Here is a 15,782-nt window from a genome sequence, read left to right as displayed (position 1 = left end):
TAGTTGTGTTTTACTTTCAGAATAGTTCTTCAAAGTGATAAACGTGTGTGAACTCGTAAATTCTAACCCCCCAAGCCACGTTGGCATATACCAACTGTTAACTTTATTTCTGCTTAAACGCCTATCGGGGCTTTCTTAATTAGGTACATAAACTATAGTGAAGTGCTATTTCATAACAATTTAAGAGCCCTTATTCCCTGGAGCGTTCATCGATTTCACGAAATAACACTCAATAGATGGCGTTGACGCGCGGTACGCGAGCGCCGGCAACTATAACGCGTTTTGAACGCAGAGTTAGCAAGTAACATTATTTTTATTGTTATAGCCACTCTTTTATTTTATTTTATATGCATGGTAGTAGTAATTTCAGTTTATTATGTTAAGAACATATACATACTTGTACCCAGAGATGACCAGGGTGCCTAGCCAAGATGCCAACCGTTTAGGTACTTATAGTTTACATTAAAACCAAATCTGCAGCTGGCCTCTGAAATGGGTAATAGAAACGCGTTCCGTATGTGTTTCGCTTTGCAGATGACCAGGGTGCCTAGCCAAGATGCCAACCGTTTACGTTTACGCCAGCTATAGATTTGGTTTTAATGTAAACTATAGGTACCTAAACCTGGGTGCCTAGCCAAAATGCCAGTCGTTCGTTCCGCAGCGAACGATAGGGTCATCTCTCTCTATCACTCTTCCATATTAGTGCGACAGAGACGGTTGCGTTTCGTTCGCTACGGAGCGTAAACAGTTGGCATCTTGGTTAGGCACCCTGGTCATCTGCAAAGCGTAACACATACGGAACGCGTTTCTATTACCCATTACAGTGGCCAGCTATAGATTTGGTTTTAATGTAAACTATAGGTACCTAAACCTGGGTGCCTAGCCAAGATGCCAGTCGTTCGTTCCGCAGCGAACGATAGGGTAATCGCTCTCTATCACTCTTCCATATTAGTGCGACAGAGACGGTTGCGTTTCGTTCGCTACGGAGCGTAAACAGTTGGCATCTTGGCTAGGCACCCTGGTCATCTGCAAAGCGAAACACATACGGAACGCGTTTCTACTACCCATTCAGAGGCCAGCTACAGATTTGGTTTTAATGTAGACTATAGGTACCTAAACGGTTGGCATTTTGGCTAGGCACCCTGGTCATCTGGAAAGCGAAAGACATAAGGAACGCGTTTCTACTACCCATTTTAGAGGCCAGCTACAGATTTGGTTTTAATGTAAATTATAATATAGATACCTAAACGGTTGGCATCTTGGCTATTCACCTTGGTCATCTGGAAAGGGAAAGACATACGGAAACCGTTTCTACTACCCATCCAGAGGCCACTACAGATTTGGTTTTAATGTAAACTATAGGTACCTAAAGGTTGGCATCTTGGCTAGGCACCTTGGTCATCTGGAAAGGGAAAGACATACGGAACCCGTTTCTACTACCCATCCAGAGGCCAGCTACAGATTTGGTTTTAATGTAAACTATAGGTACCTAAACGGTTGGCATCTTGGCTAGGCACCCTGGTCATCTAGAAAGCGAAAGATACAAGGAACGCGTTTCTACGACCCATTTTAGAGACCAGATACAGATTTGGTTTTAATGTAAATTATATTCTAGGTACCTAAACGGTTGGCATCTTGGCTAGGCACCTTGGTCATCTGGAAAGGGAAAGACATACGGAACCCGTTTCTACTACCCATTCAGAGGCCAGCTACAGATTTGGTTTTAATGTAAACTATAGGTACCTAAACGGTTGGCATCTTGGCTAGGCACCCTGGTCATCTAGAAAGCGAAATATACAAGGAACGCGTTTCTACGACCCATTTTAGAGGCCAGCTACAGATTTGGTTTTAATGTAAAGTATATTCTAGGTACCTAAACGGTTGGCATCTTGGCTAGGCACCTTGGTCATCTGGAAAGGGAAAGACATACGGAACCCGTTTCTACTACCCATTCAGAGGCCAGCTACAGATTTGGTTTTAATGTAAACTATAGGTACCTAAACGGTTGGCATCTTGGCTAGGCACCCTGAATAGACCCGATCACCTAGGCGAAAAAATTTAATATTTGTGCTATAAAATGTACCTATGATTACATTGATCACCTAAGGATCAAGATTTTCTAATCGCAGTATACACCACTTCTCGGAACTAGCTCGTTGATTACGAACGAAACAAACGCCTGACGATCGAGCGCAGGTCCGTCCCCTAAGCGCGCCCGGCGGAGACTGAGCGCGCAGTGTCGGTGCAGCGTGATTTATACGTCTTTTAAAAATATTTAAATTTACGGTAAAATAGGTCCTATAGTTATGATTATTTTTTTATGGGTTCACATAAAGTTAGAGTTTGCTATAATATTATTTTGAGGGCAAAATATAAGTACAATTTGCGATAAAAAAATATAATGCGACCCTGTTTTCACCGAAAAAATGAAGAAAACTCGGAAGGTTATTTATCAATTTTTTTAAATGAATCTTTGATTTTCAATCATTTCAGCCCCTCGTACAAGATATGGTGAATTGAATTGTAATCATTCATGTACCAAATGATTCTTGTTTACTGCAAAATTGGCAACCGAAACGACACCTTTCACTGCAAATTTTGAAAAATACTCCCAGGAAAACTCATTTATTTTAGGTTTAAAAAGAGAAAATGCAAACTTTTATTATTTCAGCCGCTAGTTTAGGAAATGATTATTTAAGAACGTTAACAGTTTTTGAATAAATACTAATAATTACGTCGTAATGTTGAATGAAAAAGGAAGCATTTTGCAAAATACGCTCGTTTGTAGGAATAAGGCCTCTTAAATTTAAAAACGTACTTCGCTAAAAATCCAGTGAAATTGCATGAGCCTTTTTATTTCGTGGGGAAACCTTTTGAGCACGCATTCACGCTTTATTCTTTGCACTTAAAGGCCCAACCGTGTGTTCTATTTAAAAAATTGACTTATATTGTATCACTTTTATTTTACTTTCGCTGACCTAATCAGTTTCTTTAACTTCACCGCTGCTTGCACCTTGGTTTGTGTTCGCATATGCACATTTGTTGCACGATTTCAGTGGACGGCCTGTCGAAGTGCGTGCCACGTGCCACGTATACATCGTGCCACGCCCACGTCTGTCACCACGTGTCAGGCCATCCAGTGTTTGAAGCCGCAAGCTGTTGCAACACACCAAGGGCGCCTCTGCGTAGCTGTTGAAGTCAATAAGGGGTGTAAGCTGTTTTGCCAATTTTTATTTTCTTACGTGGATAACTTTAAACTTTTAATAAGCTCTTACTTTTAGTTTTTTTTTTTTATCGCGTATATATATATATCTTTACTTGAAAAATAATTATAGTGTATAACTAGCCTTATGAACCGATTTTGCATGTACAACCAGCCTTAAAGTTTGTAGTCTATGATTGTTCATTATTTTAGTATGTGGGTATTTTTGCACTTTGTAATTTTTCCTCAGTCACCCGTTGACCACGAACGCTGTAAAGAGTTCGAAACGTCGGGATGTATTATAAATTCAATATACGCGATATAATCCGTTTTCATAGTTTTATTTCATAAAATTTTAAGTTTAAGTCTAGCACTTGATAGCTCAGCTAAAAACATAATTCAACATGCCTGAAGCTGCAAAAAAGGAAGCTTTTTTGGCAGAACTACGTGTTAAACGTGGCTCCATAAAGGGTCAGATCTCTAAATTCCGTGGTTACTTAAAAACAATCACAGATGATGAAGTGCTAACCGGTGTTAAATTCAATGAGCTGACCTTAAGATTAAACAAAGTTATAGAGTTGTCCACGCGCCTTGACGAGCTGCAAACTTCGATAGAAGTAGCTAATTCTGACAATCTTGACAGTGAACTTTCAGAGCGGGATATTAATGAGACCCATATTAACACTGCTATAGCTACAGCTCAGAATATACTTGAACGCTCTCAGGCTCAAAAGATATCACCGGAGACTTCTGTAAAAACCTGTTCTTCAGGCGGCTGCCACTCGGAGCATCTCGGCTTCAAGCTCCCTCAAATAAAAATCTCTAAATTTGACGGATCTTATTACAAATGGATGGAATTTAAAGACCTTTATGAATCTTTAATTCAAAATAATGAGCACATCAAGCCTATCCATAAATTTCATTATCTGAGTTCCTATCTTGAGGGAGAAGCTTCGAGGGTCATAGCAAATCTTGAAGTCTCCGCTGTCAACTACACTGAAGCCTGGAAACTGTTGTGCGACAGGTTCAGTAACAAAAGGCAACTAATTACTAACCACTTGAATGCTTTATTTAATTTAGAGCCCATACAGCGAGAATCTGATAAGTCATTAAGATTTTTAAGCGATCATGTTATTAAAAACCTCCGTGCCCTTAAAACATTGGGACAACCGACGGAGCATTGGGATACAATGTTAGTTCATTTGTTATCTGCAAAATTAGACACAAATACTAACTCAAAATGGAAAGAGCATAGAAACACTCTTAAGGAGTGGCCCACACTTGAAGATTTTAGGGAATTTTTGAAGAATCGTGCAGATATTTTAGAAAACCTATACCGCTCTAAGCGGGACAAACAAGCTAACCACAGGCCTGAGCCTGTGGCTAATAAAACTTCATTTAAACATGATAAAAACATAAAAACCTTCATGATTTCAGAGAAACAAAGTGACAACAAGGGTAGGCCGTGCGTCATGTGCCGTGGAGATCACAGAGTGTACGACTGCCCAACCTTTAGAAAAATGTCAGTCGACGAGCGCTGGTCGCAGGCGTCCGCTCTGAAGCTGTGCCATGTCTGCCTCCGACCGGACCACGAGACCCGTGCATGCAAGTTAAATGGCTGTCGCGTATGTAGAAAGAGGCATAATACATACCTACACACCACACAAACAAACACTACCTCTAGCGGAGCTAACATAGAACAGGCAGTCCAGTCTACCAATAGTGATAGGGTTGATGTAGCCTGCTCCTCCACTATGCTAACCACTGACAGTGGAGAGGTGTCACGCACCTTCACTGCTAACACTTTGCTTACCAATAGCGAAGCATTGCTTTCAACAGCTCTAATTGAAATAGTTAACCCTTTCAACAATAAAAAGGAAACTGTGAAGTGTCTCTTAGATAGTTGCTCACAGTCTAATTATCTTACTGAAGCATTAAGACAACGCTTGCAACTTGATCTTCAGCCTCTAACTGCCTCAAATGTTACAGGAATAGGAAATACACGTCTGACCTATAAGCCTGTACTTTGTGCAGCTCATATTAAATCTAAATTAAGCGATTTCAATGCCAATCTTGACTTTCTAGTTTTAGACCAAATAACTGATCGCTTCCCAATCAAATATGTTGACGTTAGTCACCTTAACTTACCTGCTTCTATGCAGCTTGCTGACCCAACCTTTAATGTCCCATCCCAAATTGATATGCTGTTGGGTGTAGAAATGTTTTGGGCCATTGTAACAGGTGCTGCTAAGACAATGCCAACGAGCAAGCGCACCTACCTAATCCCATCTAAACTTGGGTGGCTTGTAGCTGGACCCGTAGAGGGAGCCACTACACATGTAAATTCGCTGACCACACGTAGCCATTTTTGCTTAGCTGATCTGTCGGCCCAAATGTCTAAGTTTTGGGAGACAGAGGAGCTGCCGCCAGAGGCCGACTCCATCAAAAATGGGCGTGAGTTCGAATCTCACCCTATAGAAAAACATTTTGTTGAAAATACCTACCGCCAACCTGACGGCAGATTTGTAGTGCGTTTGCCTTTAAAAGACACACCAGACTGCCTAGGCAACACGTTTAACATAGCTAAGAAGCGCTTGTTTAACTTAGAAAAGCGTTTCAGTAAACAACCTGAGCTTAAATCAATGTACGTTGATTTTATAAATGAATATAGAGATTTAGGGCATCTGTCGGAGTCTGAGCAATGTTACAAAGCCAATCACCTCCCTCATCACCCTGTGATGAAGGAGAGTGAATCTACTCGCTTGAGAACTGTGTTCAACGCTAGTTGCCCAACCTCCTCTGGTTATTCCATCAATGATATCCAGCTGGTAGGACCAAATATACAAAATACCCTGTTTGAGATATTGCTTAGATTCCGTCAGTACAGGTATGTGCTCTCTGGTGACATAGAAAAACAGTACAGGCAAATTTTAATGAATGAAATGGACAGAAACCTACAAGTGATTCTATGGCGCGAAGACGAGCACCTACCTATACGCTCTCTCACTTTAAATACTGTTACATACGGTTTTGCGTCAGCGAGCTGGCTAGCGGCTCGCTGTTTGTGGCAGCTAGGGGCTGAGAGCAAGGATCCTTTGGTTAGGACCATTATACAAAATGATTTTTACTGTGATGACTTATTAACTGGTGCAGACTCTGAATCAGAGCTGCTTCAAATACAGGCTGGCGTATCACAGGTTTTAGCCTCTGGTTGCTTTAATTTGCGTAAATACCGTTCGAATTCAAACGCGTTATTAAAGTCGGACTACATTAATCAAGATGATCATCTAGCTTTGAGTCAAGCTTGTCAAACACTTGGACTAGGGTGGCAACCCAGCCAAGATATATTAAATTTTTCAATTAAAAATGATCAATCTGATGAAACAGTTACAAAGAGAACAATTTTGTCAAAACATTTCAAGTATTTTATCCCTTAGGGCTATTAAGCCTATGCACAGTCAAACCTAAAATATTGATTCAAACTTTGTGGAAAGAACGCAAATCTTGGGACGAGCCAGTTTCTCCTGAAATACAGCGAAGCTGGTCCCGATTTATTAAAAATTTGAATCACATTAAAGCACTTAGTATACCTAGATATGTATTGTGTGAGTCACCTTCCACAATAGAGCTACATTGCTTTTCTGACGCAGCAGAGACTGCATACGCAGCATGCATTTATGTAAAAACTATTTCTGACTCGGGTGAACAACAAGTCCACCTGCTGTGTGCGCGGGACAGAATAGCTCCAATCCGGCGTACAAGTATACCGCGTCTGGAATTGGCCGGGTGCTTGTTAGCAGCACAAACGTATGCAGCCGTTGTAAAGGCCTGGAGACGTCCTGTCTCGCGCACTATATTCTGGACTGACTCTAGCTGCTGCCTGGCTTGGCTAAAGACAGACAGATCCAAACTTAAAACTTTTGTAGCAAACCGAGTAGCCGCTATAGACAGTCTCTCTCCCGGAGCTACCTGGAGACATGTACCTACAAAAGAAAATCCAAGCGATCTTGCAACACGTGGTGTAGATCCACAGCATGTCTCTGGAAACGCTCTGTGGTGGGGGGGCCCCGAGTTTCTATTAAAGCCTGCTAATGAGTGGCCAGAGCTAAAGTCTGTAGAACCGGAGGTCTTGCCTGAAATCAAGGTAACGTCTATGCTTACAAGCACAGGCGACGAACCATCTGTCATAGATTTTAATAGTCTAGCATGCCTAAACTAACCGGCTCACTATCGCCACAAGAGCTTACAGACTCTTTACATACTTTAGTTAAAATTGCACAAAAGCAGTCATTTGCTTCTGAGCTTGAAACGATGCGCATAGGTCACAGGTTGAGTCGTATATCACACATTATAACACTGAACCCATTTATGGACTCACAAGGTCTCTTGAGAGTCGGGGGAAGGCTAGATGCTTCAGATTGTAGTTACGAACAGAAGCATCCCATGTTATTACGTGCTAAACACACACTAACCAAACTCATCTTTACACATGAACACATACGTCTCCTACATGCAGGACCACAGCTATTGCTATGCTCAGTGCGGGACTTGATATGGCCGGTTGGGGGGCAGAAACCTAGCAAGGAGCACGGCCCACAATTGTGTCACTTGTAAAAGAATCGCTGGCCAAACTTTAAAAAATATAATGGGCAATTTACCAGCGCAACGCATAAAGGCTGATTTTCCATTCACGTCAACAGCTGTAGACTTAGCCGGTCCTTATTTAATAACTGATCGCCGTGGACGTGGATGTAAGATCACTAAATGTTATATGTGTCTATTTATATGCTTAAGATATAAATGTGTTCATTTGGAAGCTGTTAGCGACTTGTCTAAGGACGCATTTGTGCTGGCACTCCGCAGATTTATCGCCAGGCGCGGCAAACCTGCGGAGCTGTTTTGTGATAATGGTAGAAACTTTGTAGCTGCAGCCAAAGAAATAAATGATTTTTTTTAAGCTACATGAAAACGATATATCTGATTTTGCAGCTGGTCAGGGTATAAGATTTAAATTCGCGCCAGCTTACGCCCCTAACTTTAATGGCTACGCAGAGGCAGGTATTAAAAGCGCCAAATTTCATCTCAAACGAGTTTTGGGCAACACACACCTTACCTTTGAGGAACTTTCGTCTCTCTTTAGCCAAGTGGAGGCAATTTTGAACAGTAGGCCTCTCTGTCCACTCTCCCCCTCCCCTAATGACTTTTACCCCCTGTTGTATATGCATGCATAGATAGATGTAAGTACGCTCGGTGGCTGCGCCCACCGCGATAACGGTCTAAATAAACTAGTTCGCTAACAGCTACATCGCGTGTCACTCGTGTGCCTTCCCGACCCGATATCTATCAGTGGCGACGACTCGATAATTACCTCACGCGTTAATCGCCGTGTATCATGGCGACTTCAAACTCGGTCCCGGTCGGCTTATTTTCAAGTTTTAACCATCAACAACAAGAGTGGCTTACGTACAAAAATAGGCTTGAACAGTGGTTCATCGCAAATAATATCGACGAGGCAAGCGACAAAGCGGGTATAAGAAGGCGCGCCATCTTGTTAAGTGCACTTACCGAAAGCACCTATCAATTAGCAAGTAACCTTGCATTGCCCGATGTTCTTGAAATCAAAAGTTACAGTGAAGTGGTAAAGTTATTGGATGCGCATTTTACTCCAAAGCGCTGCGTTTTTGCGGAGCGTTATCACTTCCATTCTGCAGTACAGAAGGTAGGCGAAACTTCGGCACAGTGGGCCGCGCGACTGCGCGGGCTTGCGGCGTATTGCCAGTTCAAGAACGTTGAGGAGGCGCTTCTGGACAGATTTATCATGGGCATGCAGTCTGGTAAAGAGCGCGAAAAATTGTTTTCGAAGGAGCTTAGCGAACTCACCCTAGCGAAAGCAATAGACATAGCTGAAAGTGTGCGGTGCGCGCGAGCCGCAGCCAGCGCGACCTTGGCTTCTACCGCGACGGCGGTGGTGCCTGGCGCTGAGAGCGTGTTGAAGATCGGCGAGACTACAGCGGGTCGCGGGAATAAGTGCTCTGTGTGCGGTCTAAGTAGTCATAAAACGGAAAACTGTCGTTACGTAAATTACAAGTGCAAAAAGTGCAAAAAGAAGGGTCATTTACGTAAGATGTGTAACCTTAAGTACGTTGAGTCAGAGGAGGTGAGCGAGGATGATGATGGTAAGTTTTGTAATATCCGTTCGGTTAAGGGTGAACCCATGATAGAAACAGTTATTATTAACGGGTTACCGTTACAGTGTGAGATAGATACGGGCTCCGCCATAACCGCCATTTCACAAAAAACTTACGAGTCTCTGTTCAGGGAAGTGCCGTTACTCCCTAATAACAAGAGGTTTACCGGTTATAATGGGTTTCCGATCATAAGTACGGGTTTTGTAAAATTACCGGTCGCTTATTTGGGCAAAACTATCGTTCTCGATGTACATGTCATTCCTCAAGGGGGTCCGGTGATCCTAGGGAGAAACTTCACCTCCAAATTCAAATTGGAGCTCGCGCCTGTCCTCTATTGCTCAAAAACAGAATCCAAAACTGACGATTTGAGCGATTTAATGGCTCGTTATCCAGAATTATTTTCGGATAAACTAGGTCGGTTTAAAAAATATAAAATAAAATTAACGCTTAAGGCCGGCGCCAAACCAGTTTTTTACAAAGCCCGGCCCGTGGCATTTGCTCTGAAAGATAAGGTCGATAGTGAAATTAAACGTTTAGTACGGCTAGGTATTCTCGAGCAGATCGAGTATTCTGACTACGCTTCACCCATTGTGCCAGTGCTTAAACGCGACGGGTCAGTTAGGATCTGTGCCGATTACTCTCAAACAATAAATAAACAATTATTTATTGAGAAGTATCCCCTGCCGACTATCGAAGAACTTTTCGCTAAATTACACGGGGGGGTTGAGTTTACAAAGCTGGACATGTCCATGGCGTATAATCAGTTTGAAATTGACGACCCCGATAATATTACATGTATTAACACAAATCGGGGGTTGTTTAAATATCGGCGTTTAATTTTTGGGTTATCAAGTGCCCCAGCGGTCTTCCAACGTGCTCTAAATAATATTCTTTCCGATTTAGAGGGAGTACTGTGCTTCCTAGATGACGTGCTCATCACGGGCCGGAATAGGGAGGAGCACGTTGCGCGCCTACACCAGGTACTACAGCGTTTTAGAGACGCGGGCCTGACGCTTCAGAAGGAAAAGTGTTTTTTTTTCCAGAATGAAATAACGTACCTAGGCCACGTTATTAACAAAGATGGTATAAGCAAATCTAAATCTAAAGTCAAAGCAATAGTCGAGGCACCAGTTCCAAAAAACATAAATCAACTACAGTCATTCCTGGGACTGATCAACTACTATAGGAACTTTGTGCCTAGGGCTTCTACCATCTTAAGCCCACTGTACGATCTTTTAAAAAAAGATGTAAAGTGGGAGTGGAAAACAGAGCACGAAAAGGCATTCACAGAGATCAAGACCAGGTTGGCATCAGACCAAGTCCTTGCGCATTATAATCCTGATGCTAAACTAATTTTGACTTGTGATGCGTCACCCCAAGGCCTCGGTGCGATTTTATCACAAATTCAGCCAGACGGGTCCGAACGTCCCATTTCTTTTGCTTCCCGAACTCTAAATGCGGCTGAAAAGAATTATGCGCAAATACAAAAAGAAGCAACGAGTTTAATTTTCGGCATAAAAAAATATCATCAATATTTATATGCACGTGCGGAACCGTTTATTCTACGCACAGATCACCAACCACTGTTATCTATCTTCGGTCCGCACCGAGGAATACCGGAGATAACAGCAAATAGGCTGCAACGGTACGCGATATTTTTGTCTGCTTACAATTACGTTATAGAATATGTACGTAGTGCGAATAACTGCGCCGATTTCTTATCGCGGGCGTCATTACCGGACGAGCCGGTAACACGCGCGGGGGGCGTGGGAGCGGTAGACGCCGCTGCATATGTACATTTTGTTTTAGAGGGCAGTTGCTTACCCATTACTATCGATCGGTTGCAACAGGAGACGCATAATGATGCGATTTTAAAAAAAGTAGTTTGTTTTGTTCAAAATGGTTGGCCTCGCAAAACTAACGATAAAGACATGAAGCCCTACCATCAATGTAGATTTCAGCTATCGGTTGAAAAAGGGGTTTTAATGAGAGGCCATAAGGTCGTCATTCCTTTGGCGTTACAAAGTCAGGTTCTTTCCGAGCTACACGACTCACATTTAGGCATTGTGAAGAGTAAAGCTGAGGCGCGCTCGCGGGTTTGGTTCCCGGGCATTGATGCCGCCATTGAGAACTTGATCGGGGCCTGTGAGATATGCACTCGGTTGCGACCAACACCCCCGCGCGTTCCGCTCGCACCATGGAAATTTCCAACACATGTGTTCCAAAGGATACACTTGGATTTTCTCGGCCCCATAAACGAACACTGGTACTTAGTAATAGTCGACGCCTATAGTAAATGGGTAGAATGCTACGACATGAAAACAAATTCGTCGTCAAATAACGTGGTTGATAAATTATACGAGTTCATGTCTAGATACGGTATTCCTTGTACGATAGTTAGCGATAATGGCACTTCTTTTGTCAGTCAGTACTTCGAAGAATTTTGCGTTTTAAATGGCATACAACATTTAACGTCACCGGTGTATCATCCATCCAGTAATGGAATCGCAGAATCGTATGTCAAGGTAATAAAAAAAGGCCTAAAGGCCGCGCTCTTGTCTAACTCCAAAAGTAAAAGTGTTAATAACCAATTATTGAAATATTTATTCCATTATCGAAATTCAAAACACACTACTACCGGGGAATCACCAGCACAGCTGGTATTCGGTAGACAATTAAGATCGCGATTAGATTTACTGCGTGTTACGTCACAAGGGTCATCAACCTCGCTCACCGCACTCGACTCTTTTGTTAAAAATAAACAGTGCTCGCAGATTAAACATTACGGCGGAGTAAACAGATGTCCATTCATTACGGACGAGTTAGTTTTATATAAAAACTTTACGAATAAAAAACATTTTACATGGACCTTGGGAACTATAGTGAAAAATCTAGGTCGTGTGCTTTATCTTATAAAGGACAATAAAACAAACAAAATAGTAAAAAGGCATGTTAACCAAGTTGTCAAATATAAGGGCCAAGTCACACCGACAGCCGTGAGTCATCCCGAGCCAAACAAAACACCAGAATGCTTCAGCGAGTCATCATCTCCTGACGTACCTCCCGTTTTCGATGTCGGGCCTACTGGGGTGCCCAGCATGTTAGCTGGTGGACCGGAGGCAATGACTGGGCAATCCCCGTCACACGAGCCTGTAGGCCGGAATAACGAAGATGAACTGACAATGGGGGAAGAAGAGGGTGCGAGGCCTCTCGACACAGCGTCTGTGGCCGCGCCAAGGCCGGCTCCTGTGCCTGCGCCGGCAGCCGACGCCGGCTGCGCGCCGCCGCCGCCGCCGCCGCCGCCGCCGCCCGGCCCCGCAGCGGACGACGCGCCTCCCGACTCGGCGGACCCACAGGCCGCGTCCTCACGGCTCAAGCGGGCTCGCCCGCGGTTTGATTATAAAAAGTTTTTCTAAGCTGGTCGGACTGTGCTAGTTTTAAGTTAGGGTAAGAAACTATGGGGAAGGGATTGTTGTATATGCATGCATAGATAGATGTAAGTACGCTCGGTGGCTGCGCCCACCGCGATAACGGTCTAAATAAACTAGTTCGCTAACAGCTACATCGCGTGTCACTCGTGTGCCTTCCCGACCCGATATCTATCACCCCCTTACTCCCGGGCACTTTCTCATTTTTAGGCCGCTCACGTCGCTGCCGGCTCCGCCACTGCAAGACCGGAACCCAAACCGCCTGGACCGCTACCTGAGGCTAGAGCAGCTGCGGCAACACTTCTGGAAGCGCTGGTCGGCCGAGTACGTGTCCCTACAGCAACAGCGATACAAGTGGCGCGAGAGGCAACGCGATCTACAGCTTGGAGAGCTCGTACTAGTCAAGGAGGAAGGCTTGCCGCCTTTGCTATGGCGCATGGGCAGAGTCGTCAAGCTGTATAATGGAAAGGATGGCGTGCCGCGCGTAGCAGACATCAATACAGCTAGGGGAATAGTCAAGCGAGCACTCAACCGAATATGCCCGCTGCCTGTCCAACAGGGAGAGTCCTGAAAGAGAGTCTTTCAGCGCCCCGGAGTATGTTAGCGCTGTGGCAACACCGCTAGCTTCGCCAACCAATGATGTGTGGAAACGTAGCCCTGCAGCCCCAAGATGCCAAAATAGACGGCGGGATCGGCGTCCAACCAGAAAGCGCGATGCTAGCGCCAGAGTTTCACACATACGACGCATCTTCGGGCACCGCCCTCGCTGCGAGCGCATCCCTCTCTTGCAATCTAACCACCACGATAAACGCGCGTGTCCTAGACATAGAACCTATACATATAGTTATTGTACATTGTAATAAAACCCATTAAAATGGTAATCTCAAGTTGATACCTTGTATTATTTAAACAGCGCAAATAGGCGCTAACATGCTGGATACTCCCCATTTTTCAGACTTAAGTTCAAAATGTGTAAAAGTGCTGCCTCGAGTACTGAAATACAGTCTTTTACCAGAAAAGATGGTATGTCATCAGGTCCAGCAGAAGCTCGTGCTTTTAAATCTTTTGCTGCTTTACGAAGGTCTGCAGCATCTATCTTTTCCACTGCCACGCGTGCACTACTAACTGGAAGGCCGGTACAACTTTGCGCCGCCAACTCAGCATTCAAGAGTGGAACATCCCCCTGAAATACTGAGGCGAAGTATTCAGCAAAAGAGTCTGTCGCTTCTTGTCCCGTCACAGTCTTCCCTTTGTACACAAACTCGGTGTCACATCGTCTATCCTTCCTTAAAATTTACTAGGATCGTCAGTAATGTCTCTCTCAATACTGCGTATGTAATTTCGGAACGCACTTTCAATCAAAGTCTTTACATGCGTCCTATAGTATCTAAACATTTCCAGATTAAAAAGCTCTCCTTTCTCTCTGTACCTTTTTAAGTGGAAATGCTTAAACTTGATGTTTTTAATAATATCTGCAGTAAACCAGGTAGGATAACAATATCTATTTCCAGATGCAGGTTTTTTGAGGGGGACATTACTGTCGATACAATTTTTCAATTTGGCGTAAAATAATTCAGCGGCAGTGCCAGAACAGTTCTCAGTGAGCACATCACCCCAATCAATATCCGATATAGCGCTATAAAGCACTCTAAGATCAGCCTTACGAAAGTTCCATTTAGGACCCGAAACAGGAGGACGAGGCTGCAAGGTCGGGGAACGCATACCAACACGTTGAAACTTTACCAATACCTCAAGGGGTGGGTGGTACTTATCAGCCGGTACAAACGCATCGACTTCGCCGCAAACGCTCACTCTCTCAGTCTCTGGGGTAAAGCCGCTCAAAACCAGGTCTAGTATACCATCATGCCCACACACATTATTATGCTGATACAGTTGACAAAATTCCATAAAACATTTAAAATTAGTCTGGACATTTTACACTACACGAATTCAAATTAAATTTACAAATTACATATTCTAAACATGTCAAAACTTTCAAATATTGGTCATCTCTATAACTAGGTGGGAGGTAAACCACGCAACACACAAATTTTACCGCTTTACCCACGACTAAAGCAGAAACTAGTTCCATGTCGTCACGTAAATCACATCGATCATCCACATCGTCTATCGTCGACATCGATATTAGACAGACGACGCACAGATAAGCTTTTGTGCACAGCAAGCAACACACCACCCCAGCCCACATCACCTAGTCGATCTTTCCTTAACACTATATAATCTTTGGAGAATAGCTCCGCGTCCTTCACCGAACTGACAAGGAAGGTCTCAGTTAGTGCTACGACGCTGCATGAGCTCAGAAGCATGTTAGTATGGAAGACATCAGCTCTCGACCTCAATCCGCGTACGTTCTGGTAGTAGAAGCTAATACTCTGCGTTGATTTACTTCTCGCTGTTTTTGCTTTGGCGACGAAAAATCTGTCGCCACGGCTTGATACATATGTCCTTCGCCCAGTTTTCCTCAGCCATGACCTTTTCAAACAGACTTTCCGGCACGCCTAGTTTGAAAGAAGCATAGTTCCCACGAGCCTTGAGTTTTTTCCACTTTGCAACTATCATCTCCGCATACCATATTCAGATGCTGCAACACTTGCTCTTTAGTAGTACCCTGCTTTACATAGCATAAGTGCATATACCTTAATCTCTTTGCTGCTTCTATTGGAGTTACACCAGGAGCAGCAATACCTCGCAGTACCCCACTGACTCTTGATCGCTCGCTGTTGTCTGCTTTCCGATTATCTCCAACAACCTTGTCCTTGTCACAAAATAGGACAGATTCTCCTTCTAGGTCAGTATTTTTGACACCTTCCTGTGGGACACATATCAATGGGCAGCTGGTAGGCTTCTCAGGTGTGGGTTTCGCTCGCTCGGGTAGTGCTGCACCTATTGCAATGCCCGCCCCTGAACCTGCTGGCACGGGTTCTTCTATTATGACAGTTTCCT

The 15,782-nt window shown here is 43.8% G+C and overlaps 3 protein-coding genes across 3 annotated transcripts in view; 2 read left to right on the top strand and 1 right to left on the bottom strand.

The window, feature by feature from the left end:
- Positions 1–2,659: 2,659 nt before the first annotated feature.
- The window catches only part of LOC134754210 (dual specificity calcium/calmodulin-dependent 3',5'-cyclic nucleotide phosphodiesterase 1C-like), a 166,409-nt gene continuing 153,286 nt past the window's right edge, over positions 2,660–15,782 (bottom strand). The window contains exon 12 of the transcript XR_010128878.1: positions 2,660–2,799. The gene's annotated coding sequence lies outside the window, so the exon portion shown is untranslated. The remainder of the gene's footprint in view (positions 2,800–15,782) is intronic.
- Positions 9,255–12,938, top strand: LOC134754161 (actin nucleation-promoting factor WASL-like). The gene is made up of 2 exons (XM_063690282.1): positions 9,255–9,378; positions 12,156–12,938. The coding sequence occupies exons 1-2, from the start codon at positions 9,370–9,372 to the stop codon at positions 12,804–12,806; spliced, it is 660 nt and encodes a 219-aa protein (XP_063546352.1). The 5' UTR covers positions 9,255–9,369; the 3' UTR covers positions 12,807–12,938.
- Positions 12,848–13,440, top strand: LOC134753719 (uncharacterized). The gene is made up of 2 exons (XM_063689657.1): positions 12,848–12,864; positions 12,939–13,440. Exons 1-2 carry the CDS (start codon positions 12,848–12,850, stop codon positions 13,387–13,389), a joined length of 468 nt encoding a protein of 155 aa, XP_063545727.1. The 3' UTR covers positions 13,390–13,440.

This window comes from Cydia strobilella, chromosome Z (genome assembly GCF_947568885.1).
Source record: "Cydia strobilella chromosome Z, ilCydStro3.1, whole genome shotgun sequence".
NCBI classification, from domain to species: domain Eukaryota; kingdom Metazoa; phylum Arthropoda; class Insecta; order Lepidoptera; family Tortricidae; genus Cydia; species Cydia strobilella.
The sequence above is the reverse complement of the archived record's forward strand: the minus strand, read 5'-3'. Positions and strand labels throughout refer to the sequence as shown.